Source organism: Anser brachyrhynchus, assembly GCF_964034855.1.
Source record: "Anser brachyrhynchus genome assembly, chromosome: 5".
NCBI classification, from domain to species: Eukaryota; Metazoa; Chordata; class Aves; order Anseriformes; family Anatidae; genus Anser; species Anser brachyrhynchus.
In genome coordinates, this window is record NC_137699.1 from 25584936 (window position 1) to 25598028 (window position 13093).

General features: G+C 39.2%; 1 protein-coding gene across 9 annotated transcripts in view; it reads right to left on the reverse strand.

The window, feature by feature from the left end:
* The window catches only part of MEIS2 (Meis homeobox 2), a 172279-nt gene that overhangs the window by 143406 nt on the left and 15780 nt on the right, over window positions 1-13093 (reverse strand). For all 9 annotated transcript variants that reach the window (XM_080594152.1, XM_080594146.1, XM_080594144.1 and 6 more), the window contains exon 7: window positions 12264-12378. In XM_080594152.1, the coding sequence (XP_080450278.1) occupies window positions 12264-12378 (115 nt within the window). The remainder of the gene's footprint in view (window positions 1-12263; window positions 12379-13093) is intronic.

The window sequence follows — 13093 nt, forward strand, 5'->3', positions numbered from 1 at the left end:
ACATAATTTGAGCTCTTTCAACAAGTTATGCAGCCTGTAGTCTAGGCTAGTTTGTGTAAGCTCAAGTATCTGAGGTTTGCAATGGACTTGAGAGTTGGAGCAGCTGGGAAGTCAGGGGAACACAGGGAAACCACTTTGTCTCACTCTTTCCTGTGCCGACTGCACTGGCTGTAGGCAGGAACACCTGGGCCACTTTGCCACCTGATAATTTCCCTTTGTTTGCTCCTAATGCTGTGATAAAGGTGACTTCACATACAACCCAAAGACAGCTGAGCATTAGAGCTGTCACTTAAAAGCCACCCATATGTAAGAGTAGAAAACGAATCATTTACTTTCTCCAGATCCATACATACCTGTATGCAAGGTGAGTTACTATATAAAGTACAATCAAATAGCAGCAGTCAAATTCCTTAAAGGTAATTTCAAGTTTACTGCATAAGTAAATTATCTCCCACTGATGTGAAACAGTATTTCAAAAAATGAACTGAAATAAAAACATAAATATATTTTCCTCTAAAACTCAACTAAACATGTAAAAACTCTAGAGGAAAAAAGTAATTCAAAACTTTCATAAGCAAATAAAAAAGCTGGTGTTTTACTATTTGTCCCTTAAAATGTAAGGCATGATGAAATTTTGATCAGAAATATTAGGAAGAATTAAGCCTCATAGCTGTCTTTCTGCAGAACTTGTGTGTCTTAGTGGCAGTACTTTCTATGTGAATTGACCAAAAACAAAGAGTTTTTTTGTGTGTGTTTATGTTCATGTATGTTTTTAAACATAGAAGAATAATGTTTTGCTTTTGTTTATGTGGATGTGGTTGACTCAAATTCTGTATATGTGAAAGCAGTAGCACCTCTACTATTGCTACTGATTTCCACACATGATGGATCAGGCTCTGAAGAGAACAGTGCCTTCCTCTTCAGCCCTCTGGGCAGGAAGAACTGCTTTCAACTGATTCTTACTGCCTCCTTTCAAACCTTTTGTGGAAAGTCCACCACTGGCCCATAAACAAAAGACAGATCTTAGGTCCTATGAGCAGGACTCCTGGTCAGTGTATTTTGAAATGTTATTCTAAGTTCTGTGGAAAACCAAGTGACTAAATTTAGACTGGTATGTTTGTTAAGACTAAAAGCAATAATAATAATAAAATAGTTACACAAAATATTTTAAATCCCCCTCCACCCTCCAGCAAAATGGAAAATGGATACTTGGTTTTTCATAGTTAACAAAAAACTCCAAATATAAAGCATACTACTTATGATACCTCTGCCAATTCTGATGCCTTAAGCCTTCATTCTTAGCCACCACTGCCTGCGTACATGCTGAAAGCTCTTAGGCAACAGAGCAGGGGGTATGCTAGATCTTCTCATGCCAGGATAAGAAAAATCAATGTCCGTGTTTAAAAGACAGAACTACTGATGTGCAAGGTCACTAAACATCACAACCTGTTCTCTAGCTCTAGAGCAGTAAGGAAATCCTTGAGGAAGAAAGAAATATCATGCATTGCACAATCTTGTTCTAAGCCAATATTACCCTTGGATCCCTAACACCTAAATGGCAATAAATCAAGTATTCCTTGGTCTATGTTTACTGTACTTGTTTGTGGGGAGAAAATAATTAAAAAAAGAAAAAAAGGAAAAGGAAGATATACATGTAATGATAGAATATTTTTTAAAACATTGGAAGTATCACTTTAGACTTCTCATGTTTATATAAATATCATTTAGAAATTGATGACATGATCCATGTCATCTTTCATTACTTACTTAAGTCTTATTACTTTAAAAAAATATATGAATTTAAAGATCATGATCACTTCATTCACCTCTTTTCACCTTTGTTGAAAAAAGAGGAAGTTTTAAAATAATACAATTTACAAATACAGTATATACAGTGCTGATATTATGAAATTGATAAAAGACAATACTAGAACATACTTTAATTTTCTACATAACCCTGCATTCCTAGACTATAAGAGCAGTCCATTGCTCAACAGATGAACAGATGACCAATTCATAACGTTCGTGCAACATTTAATTATGCTTGTGCCCATTGTACAGATGAGGAAGAAAACACAACAGAGAGCAACTTACACAGGGTCCTACTGGATTCAGTTCTGCAGATAGCTGCTCCTGAGCAGATATCCATATCCTTACCTCATGGCAACAAAATGAGGAAATACAGGCAGGGCACCGAAATAACAGATGTCTTCCTGGTGATCATGCTTGTTCTTTGGATCAGGCCTGCAGCTAGCAAGGCAGTTAAGGCTGCAGGCACATACAACTAGCTATACTGCTCTCTTGTAGTTCCCATAACACCACGTGCTAATTTAGACCAGAAAGCTGCAAGTCTAAGTTTCTACATGCATTTTCACATGTAGATTTTTATTCTTGTAAAGACTTTTGAACATTCATTCACATCTTTCGCTGTATGCGTGAAGATTTACGCAAGCTAGTGTAGTAGAAAATGCTGGTTAAAATGGTAAGCATTTATTTTGAAGAAGATATCATAAATCTTTAGCTAGTGATCTGATTTTAAAAATACTCAGCCTATCAAGGCTTATGTGTAGATCACTTGATTTTCAGTGAATGAAAAACCTGCCTGAGAGATACAATCATTTAAGTGAAGAACAGAGAAGCTAGAAAGTTGGAGAAATTACTCACTTCAGCCTATAGAAAGCTTCCTGCAACCTCAGCTCAAATTTAACAGTCTTTAATACCAGTTACGTAAGGAATCATACAGCAAGTTTGAGAAAGAAGAAATTATATTTAGACCTCAGACTTAGGTTGATTGGTACCCTGTGGTAAGTCACTTAAATGAGAAGTAATTGTATAGTTAAAAACAAGCTTTTGTAGTCATTTAAAATCAGATTGATATGAAAATTTAGAACTATGAACAAAGATGTCACACCACATTAAGAGACAACTAAAAATGGCCGTCAGATTTCTTTCACCTGTTCTTCTTCCACAGATATAAAACATCCTTAGATGCCGGAGCAATTGCAGAATGGTTATCACAGGCAAAGTAAAGACAGTAAGACAAAAGGCACACGTATTACAATGTGTAGTGCCATAATGCAGTGTTTGATACTCCAGAGGGCCTTCAACAAGTACTGTACAGCCAAAAATCAATTGAAAATCAGCATGATAACAGAGCATGAGTTGCCCTGTAATAGCCTTAAGACCCCCAAGGCTATGTGGGTCCCTTTCATCTGCCACACAGTTCTGATGCCGGGGAGCCTCGCTTCCCACCCCCCCCCCCCACCCCTCCCACCCCCCCCCCCCGCCCCAGCACTCCGGACACATCTGCAGCTTTTACCTATTGCTTTCACCTTGTACAGTAAGGAGAGCTGACAGCATCGGTAGGTCTTTTTAGATTTCAAAAGTGGAATTTGATTTTTCTTGGCATAGGTTTGGAGGCTTTATTTGTTTATTTTAAATAAATTTCTCATTTAAGTAAACCTGCTGATTTTGGACTGGGGTCTCAGTACGAAGCTGATCCTGATACTGCATACACAGAGGTGACTCCTCTGTGGTTTTTAGCAAAGTAAAACTCAGGAAGCAAGAGAAAGAAACACTGTTCAATTCCATGCAAATTGCTATGTACGCAACAAAGCGGGCCTACAAATATTTCACTCATATGGTAGGTTTAATTTCAATATTTCTTTAATTACTTTCCAACAATGTCTGGTTTCTGTTGAATTTACGCTAGTACTTGGCATTTGGTGCAACCCCAAAAAGATAAGATACATATGTCCCCTATTCACAGTCTTGGCATTTTTACCTTAACTCAGACATTGAAGTGATTGGTTTGAGAAATTACCTTGCTGATTAGCTGGGTTTTCTGGTAAATATATAGCATTAATCCTTAAATTCTGAATATGACATAAGGTATACAAATGTTCTGTCTGACTCAACAGCAACATATCACGGCTTAAGGAGGACATGTATGCTGATCTCTGCGAGTGAGGAAAGAGCTAATTGGGAGTTAGATTCAGTGTGATTATCAGCTTGTTTATGATAAGGGAGTACTCTTCTGAATAGCACTGTAAATTCATCCCTGATTGTGGTGTTAAACCACAGCTCATTCCCCCTCCCTCTCCTTTTTGTTTGCTTAGAAGGGGCTTTAAACTATTTTCAGCAGATGACAGTGTCATGCTTTGATTTTCTTCAGCCTTAAAAAATAAATCAGCCACATGAGCCTGATGTCAAATTTCACTTTCTAATAGCAGAAAGACACATTTTAAGTGTTTACTATAAGAACACATTTGGGTAATTTTTCCCCATGTCATTATGAACATTAGACTGACCCAATTAATATGAAATGTTTCTATGCTGCTGGAACAGACCGTGTTACAGAAAGAGCCATTTGCACAACCTGTTCATGATTATGGGCCATAAGGACACAAAGATGGCATAGACATTTGTGGACCATCTGAATTCTTACAGGGGAAGGGAGGGGGGGAAAAAAGGGAAAAAAAGAGATGATGTTAGCCGACTGTTGTGGGTCATGTTTTTTAATCCAGAGTATTGGACATGTAACACAGCAACAAGAGCTGATCATTTTGTTTAATCACCTTTTGGATCTTTGCCAGATGGTCTCTATTGAGAGCGCTGCAAACAGAGAGAGATGAACTGCGTCTAACATGCCACTAGAGCTTTCCCGTAAATGTCTGAGAACTGAATCCAACAAGAATTTAGTCTCAGAGCAGAAAGGGATACATTTAAAAACTATGTGCATTAACTATACTTTTCCCCATAGAATCCTCACTTGGCATGAATAATTTACCCACTCTTATGCTAATGGGATCATGAAAGTATCCCTGTGTCTTTAGTGCAGCTATTCTCAGCTTTCAGTAATTACCCCACCCAGTGAAAATAACATGGCTTCTGCAGACAAGCGGCCCACTCCTACCTGGCAATTAGAAAGATCATGGCTGACACTGGAGCGGTCCAGAAATGGACAGGCAAGCTCCAGCAGCCTGAGGAGGCGTCTAAAAACATTAGAAGTGCTCCACTGTGAACATTTCCATAGCTACTCACAATCAACACGGAGAGAGCAGCTCCTGTACAGGTACTTTTTATTTATTAAGGATGGCAGAAGACTTTAACATACTGCCCGTGCACAGTAATATTAAGGAACAGCAACACTCCTTGATCATCAACAGTAAAAAGGAAAAAAGAAAAAAAGTTTTTTGTTTTTAAATTAGTGCCATCTTGTTAAACAAGATGGAGAGAATTGCTAAGTCAATTAATGAGCGCCTTTCTCTATCTTAGAATTTTATCAGCTACACAAAGGAAAATTCTACACTACTTCATTTGCAGAAAAGTTTTTAAAAACCTCATTACAAAGAGCTAGGCTTTGACCTCTGTCCATAGCACTCTTTGCTAGGTAGTTCACTGTGTAAAAATTATCAGGCTAAAACATCTGGGAAAGAAAGCTATGAAACAGCAGGGAACGTGGCTGGTTTATTGTTTATCTTTTGTTTATGAGGCAGTATTCAAGTTTAATTACTACTCTAAATTAAACTCTAACAGGCATCAGGAGACATCCCTTTACACGACTAAGTTAAAAAAAAATCCAGAGATTCCAACCCTAGATCTTTCAAATAAGTTGGCACATATAGGAAGAAATTAGTCAGTCTGTAACAACACAGGAAGACATTTAAGCACTTGCTACTGTATGTTCGAATGCATTGCATTATGAAACCATTAATATTGTAACAAGCATACAATTATAATTTAGCAAATGGGATGTTATCTAACATTCGGAGGCAAATTGGGTTAGGCTGAGTAGGATCTGAGAGGGAAAGAGTAGCCTAAGGGGGAATCCTACCTTTTCCATTTTGAAATACAAATATATAAACAAATATATATAAATATATACATAAACACACACATTTGAAAAACAGCAACATTAAGTCAGAGGCAAACATCTCAACAGTAACAATCTCTTAAGTTATTTTCTCTGAACATTTGTGCATACAAGGGAGGAAAGAGTCCACTGCATTTACCACATGACTAAGGGACCAGTTTTAGATGAACTTAGCTGTAGGAAAAAATAAAAGTTGAAAGGAACTAGCAAAAGATTATTCCAGATGGCATCTGTCATATTGTATTTAGGGTTATTTTAAAGAGATTACTGCCACTATGAAAACATTCCATTGACAGAGTTTTCCTGGGCTGCATTTGAAACCCCTGCACAACACATTCAAAAATGGAAGTAAATGTTTTCTAATGCTTATATGTTGATAGAGGGTTTTATTGTATATACCTAAATATAAATAGAACTTCATGGATTAAAAATTAAGAGGTGAGGATGCTAAATACATGTATAATATTTTTAAATCCCCCACACCCTAAGCTTTAATTTAATAAACGGTGAGGAATCTGCAGCTCCCACCAGCCTGATTATTAGAAAACAGTATAGCGAAGCGAAGATTCACTATGAAATTTTACTGCTACTTACTGAATAGTGAGTAGGGACATAAATGTTTCCACAACCCACCAATCTAACAAAAACTGCAAGAAGCTGTATTTGTTCATGCAATAGAAGGAAAGAAAAGAAAGGATGGGAGGATACTAAAATGTGACTATATTTAGCTAAGCTGGTTCTGGCATCATTATGGTTAATGTGCATGTGGTGTGCAGTGTGAGCTCAGCAGTTACTGGGCCAACTGTCTCAGTATTTCTGGGAATTCTGCCTATTCACAGTGCAGGGATTGTTCAATTGCTGCAAAATGTACAAAATGAATTTTACAAAAATGAATTGTAAGGAAGGCCCCATTACAACGATTTTACAGCAAAGATGTCAACATCAATTTTTCTTTCATGCATAGCTAATGATTAAAACAGCATATTCCATTTGCCTAAGACAATTTATTTCATATTGGCACATCAAAATATTGAAATACAAAGTTATCTTTACTCTACCCTGATTATTCATTGCTACTGAACCCACACCATTGTTCAAACCATGAAAAAATAAAACAAACTTGGCAAGAAATACTTAAAACAAAGGCTCATCAATATTCTCCAATTTGTCAACATCTCAATTACAGCAATGGAAAAAAATGTAAATTTCATGTGCTTTGAACACTAAGGGGTCTATTCTTCTGTCAGTGCACATGCGTAACTCCCATCACCATTAATGGGAATTACTCATACATATCAACACAAGGACGGGCCCCTCAAACTTGAAAGGAAAAGATGAATTAATAAGGGCTACTCTCTTCCTGTATCTTCCTCAGCTGAAAAAACTCATTGTTCTTTAAGAGTTTTTCATACTTCATACAGTTCACCTTCATGAGAGCTATGCCTTCTGAAATAATGCATCTCCAGTGAAGCATTATTCATTAGGAAGTTTGATTTTTCACAGTCTGGATATTTGGACCTTTCTATAAGGAAATTTCTTTCTTACAAAAGACAGTTCTCTTCTAGTAAAACTGTGCCCTATAGGTTTACATATAAAAATACAAAGAAATAGTAATATATTCCAAATCCTTATAATGAATATGCATGCTAGCTAGCCTCAGCAGGCTCACCTATACATACAGGAAAAAAAAGTTGTAGTATTACTTTTAGTATATTAAACTTCCAAGACTTCATATGAATATGTTAATTCTTCTTATTAAAATTATTTATTATTATTGTTGTTGTTACCCCTCTCTCTCTCTTTTTTCCTTTTCTGCCTGTTAGAGTTTGGTTCAAAGCTTTATGTGGTTTTAATGCCTGAGGGCCTGTCCTGTTATTATGAGCTACTTTCATAAATTTGTGTATTACATAAAGATATAAGTAAGAAATATACCATCTAATTTTTCCAACATGCATCAACCCAGAGGCATAACCTAGGACTAATGCATGTGATTTCAGCTAGCATCTGACTTTGCCATGAACCTGATATTGAGCCTTTGCCACAGAAAACTACTGTGGACAAATCTGTGGGTCAAACATCACGCTATCACAAAAATGGCTCAAAACTCCTTTAAGATATTGGCCTAGATAGTAGTCCTCAGATATTGTATATAAAAGATCCTCTTCATTCAGCACAAGTAGTTACATGAAAAAAAAGAAAAAAGATGAACTACTTGTACAAAGGCAAACTGGATTTGATGCTCATTTATTACCTTTATTGCTGTATAACCTAGAAGCAGTTTCCTGTCTCTGGCTTCTCACTTACGGTCAAGTTTATCACCCCAGGCCTAATCCTAAAAGGTGCTGAACTTCCTGAAAGGTCCTGAAAAACCACAGCCTCCATCTGACTTCACTGGATCAGGCCCTTTTGGTGACTGAACTAAGAATCTGACAAATCAGGTATACAGTCCTGGTATCATAAAGTATGAAACCGAAACTATTCCCTGGTGCTTTCCTGTAGACCACATGTTTTTAAACCTTAAAAAGATTTATTTCCCACTTTTCATGCATAATCTGCCATATTCATTATTTGAAATATCCCATAAAGAGATTAAATAGGAATTAAAGTCTGGGAGCGACATATCCATCACCGTGGTACAAACTGATGCAGAACTCTAGAAGTCATTTAGCCTTGCGTGTAAGGGCCTTTTTCACTTTGTCTCACAGAGAATCAGGAAAATACAATACCCCGAAAGCTTTTCAGATCTGTTTCCCCTCCCCCTCCCCCCCCTCCCCAAAGAAGAGGGTGGACGATAAAGCTGCACACACCTTTTAATCTTCCGCTTAGGGTTTTCACACATATATTCCCCGACAAAAACCCCAGGGTCTTCTCTCTCTCCACCCCTTCTCTCAGCCCCTTTCCTGCCATCTCCCTTGCTATAACTCAGCTAACCCAACAGAACCAGTCAGTTTTAAATTTCAGTTGGGACCCCGGTGACCTGTTAATGAATCTACAGAGAGGAGAAAAACTCACAGTGTTGAGTTATGCCTGGTGTTGCTAGCTGACTTGGAGTCAGAAATGCTTGAAGCGTTAACGTAATTGCAAGAATGTGAAAAATGAAGCGTTGGGCTCCTGAGCAAAGCGAAAGGTCAAAGCAAGCCCTACACAAAACAAGTCTCTGGAAGATGGCCTCATTAGACCATTAAATCAGCTTCTCCTTTTTCTCCTCTGTAAGATGTTTAGAGTATTTTATTTTTATTATTGGATATATTTAACTCTTTCTCTTTCCAGGACAGGGGGAAAGAGAATCATACCTACTACATAATTACTGATCTCTAAAATATTATTACATGGCATTGATCTGCATTTGTGGATCTGAACTGGGATAAAGTCAATAAATGCTTGGTAGATTACAGGTCACTAGTACTTAGGTTTGTTAGATGATCAATATGTTGTATAGCTTTGTTTTCTGTTGAACAGGTGAGGTGACATGTTAAGAACAACATAGACACTCACCACTAATAAAATTAGGATAATCTTTCAACATTTACTGCCTGAAGGCCTTTTCCTTAACCCTGTCAATGCCAGTGTGTTTCTGATATCAAACATTGACTAAATTAACCCTTTTGGTGCCAAAATGGCAGTCATGCACTGTCATGAAGAAACTGTCCTCCACAAGCAGCCAAAACGCCTACAGCTTTTTTGGTTCCAAGTTCAGGAATTATGGATGGATTATTTTATGTAATAGATCTGTTTTTGCAGACTTTCTCCGCATGAGGTAATGTCATCACTCACCCATCTCACTTCCATCTCCTAAAAATCATGAGCTGTATGTCATAGACTTAAGGCAAAAGCAGAGACACATGGAAACAGAGCTCCCAAGAGCCAGAAGAGACTGAGTCTAGTTTGAATCAATCTCTGCTGCCACCAGGCATCAGTGGAAAAGCCCAAAGGTTGCTAATGTAACCTAAGACTCATTACTGAGTTCCCATTCCCAAGAAATCCTCTGGGGCAAGTGGAATACAACACTGGAGGAAGGTCTTAATGAAACCACAGGGAAACCAAGCTGACCCAAACAAGTAGCTATGCCAGAACAGCCCAAGAGGGCATTCCACCAGCCTTAGGAATGGCTGGGACAGATTCCCTGCCAGTTCAGCAGTGATAAAGTAGACCCTGCCCCCCTCAAGGAACTGTAGGGAAAATTCAGTACAGATCTCTGCACTAGGCCTCCCTCTTTCTAGTCTTTCCCAGGGTTGAGGGAGGAAGAACAATCCAAAGCTGTCTCCAATGGGAATTTTGCCTGCACTGTACGATCATACATCTTTCAGCTGCCAGCAGCTGAGAGGAATGCTGATTTGCCACTGGACGACTGCTTCCTTTTAAAAGGCCCAACCGAGTACAAAGGGAAGCGTAAGAGCGATGTTTCACTCTGCTAGACCAGGCAACACTGGTGACGGATTTGGCCCTTCAGCAACCGTTCATCTTCTGCAGATGTAAGCATAACAGGTTTAAGTCCTATATATTGCCAGGAACCTCAGTTTCCAATGAGAAGGTCACGTAGTTGTAATCAACTGCTTTTTCTCATGCTTAGGAATATTTCTCCTGCACTCTGATTTACACGGCAAAAGATCGGACTGCCTAGTGAAATGCAAGGTCCCTGGATGTCACTACAAGGGATCCCTTTACATCAAGGTATAGCTTGATGAAAAAACGCTTTTAGTTTATAAGGTTTGCTGGGACAGAGTAGAGATATAGGCCTGAGCAAATTTCTTACCTAGGGGTGGAATGACCACAGTCACAGGTGACTCAGAAGAATCATTTTTAAGTACATAAATGATCTTCTGCTATGTCAAATATCCTAACCACAGTACAAAGTGTAAACACTTCATCAACAGTAAAGCCTATGGCCAGCTGTAATGCTGGTTTGCTGCTTATCAGTCAGGCTCTCCCTTTCAGGAGCCACTGAACTGCAAGAGCTCATGCTGGACCTTGTGTCAGGCACACAGAAAAGTCCTGAGTGACTCACGTTGGACACGGATCACGCCCTGTGCCATGGCAGCAGAGACTACTAGTGCATAAACAAGTCGTACAAATAGGAGACAAACCCAAACCGCTACACCAGAGACAAACTTTGCAGGTTGCTAGAGCCACAGGGGGTGGGACACCAGACCGTGAGAAAGAGGAGAGGCTCCAGCTCTGTGCCAGGCAGCGGCCACGTGAGAGACGTGAAATGGCGCATCAGCTCAGCCGCCTCAGCGTGGCACCAAGCCATGTTCCGCGGCGGAAGCTCCCTGCAGCGTGAAGCCGACAGCAACAGCAGCAAGTAGCCTTGAAGGCTGCTCTGCTCCCCAGTCTGGGATCCTGCATGGCTAGCTGGATCATGGGTTTGTCGTTTGGCTGTGCTGGGTACACGTGACCACCAAGTGAGGGGAAAAGCAGTGGCAAAACATTGCAGATGTGGGAGGTGGAGGGAGCATATCATAAAGCGTAATAAAGGTAGTGTCGCACTTGCTAGCTGAGGCATAGCATGACAACAAAGAAATAAGAATGGAGCCCACCATAAACTTTGTTCTTAAAAATCACAATTCTGAGTCAGGTTCCAAGAGTGGCAGTAGACCATCTTTACCCCACTCTTTAGCACTTGAGGCTTGAATCTCATACCTTCTGGAGCCACTTACATTTCTAACATGTGAGTGTAAAACACAATCATATCAAGATGACAGCCTTTGACACTCACTCAGCATGGATGCAGATGACCACACACAAGGTGCAATGCAGTAGGAAATAAAAAAAAATAAAATAATAATCAAAACTCCTGAAACACAGAGAAGGTCTTCACTGCATAGATATAACAAAGGTTTTGCAGTTCAGGTCTATCTCTACCATTCTGAACTAAGATTTTCGGAAGCAGAAATGAGTCTGTACAAGTAAACATTGCAAGAAACGATTTTCTGTCTAATTTGGGGTTTGCATATACTGCATATAATTTAGCAGCTTGATGATAACTTCATATATGAATCTTTTCCCCAAGTAAAACTACAGGTTAAATTCTCCATCTATAACTCAGCTCAAACAACTGCATCACAGCTGGAGAGTATATCTGTCGTTATATTTACTTACACCGCACAAAAATAAACTGTAGATAACCAAATTTGTAAAGGAATTGGCAGAACTAATCAATTGTTATTACAAAGCTTGTTTGAAGATTAGATATTTCACTTTGAAATAATAATAAAATGTAGCTAAGTGGGTTAAGAAAAGGAAATACCATCTCCCTAAGTTACAGCTGATTATACTGCAAGTCTGCCACTCCATGTTTACTCTAAGGCAGATGTACTGATATAATAAAAAAAGCTGGAGTTATTTTAGTCATGCCTACTTTGCACAGGGAAAAAGTTTGACCTTTTACCTTGCTCGCTGCTGTTGTCTCCACTCTGGGAAGCATGGCCCCCACTGGAGGGCCCCGGTGTGCCTGCCGAGTGCGTTGAGGTTGCATCATCGTGGTCTCTCCAAGATGAAGGATTCTGGTGTCAGAGTGCCAAGGAATTTTTTCCACAGTTCCCATTCCAATAGCAAATGAAGAACAGAAAGAAAACCGGGAGAAGAGGGGAGGAGGGGGGGAAAAGTATACACATTAGCATTTGTGAAATGTGCCAAACACTGATACTGTTTGCACAGTGTAATAATTCTTCAGCAAAGACAAGCAGAGGAGGTACAAAGATTTATTTGGTAAAATAAAGGACAGATTTTTTTTTTTTTAACTTTTCAAAGAGTTATCTGGATTTAATTGTTTTAATAGCACTGCAGAAGAATATTTGATGGGAAAAAATATATATGTTTCTTAATGAGCAACAAGGGGCTGGGGGGAGGACATCAAATGACCTGCACAGCTTATGATACTAGGTGTTCACATGAGGATTGGGCTAGCTGGCCTGTAAACTGCCTCCCCACACTTTGTTTTTCTAGACTGGTGAGAGATGGGAGGGGAGAGGAAGAGGAGGGAAGCTGTTTCAAGAAGTAAAGAATGTGCATGGGAGAGAAAAATGCCCTCCCACCCTACCCTCTCTCTCACCAGTCTGAGTGGTGGAAAAAACTTCAGGCAAATGCAAAGTTGTGGGGAAAAAGCAAGCTGCTTCTGAAAAACATTTTGCCGGGAAGATGCTTCTACCCCCCACCCCCCTAACACACACACACATATTGATATGACACATTTCAAAAGACTTTCTAGCTGTATCACTC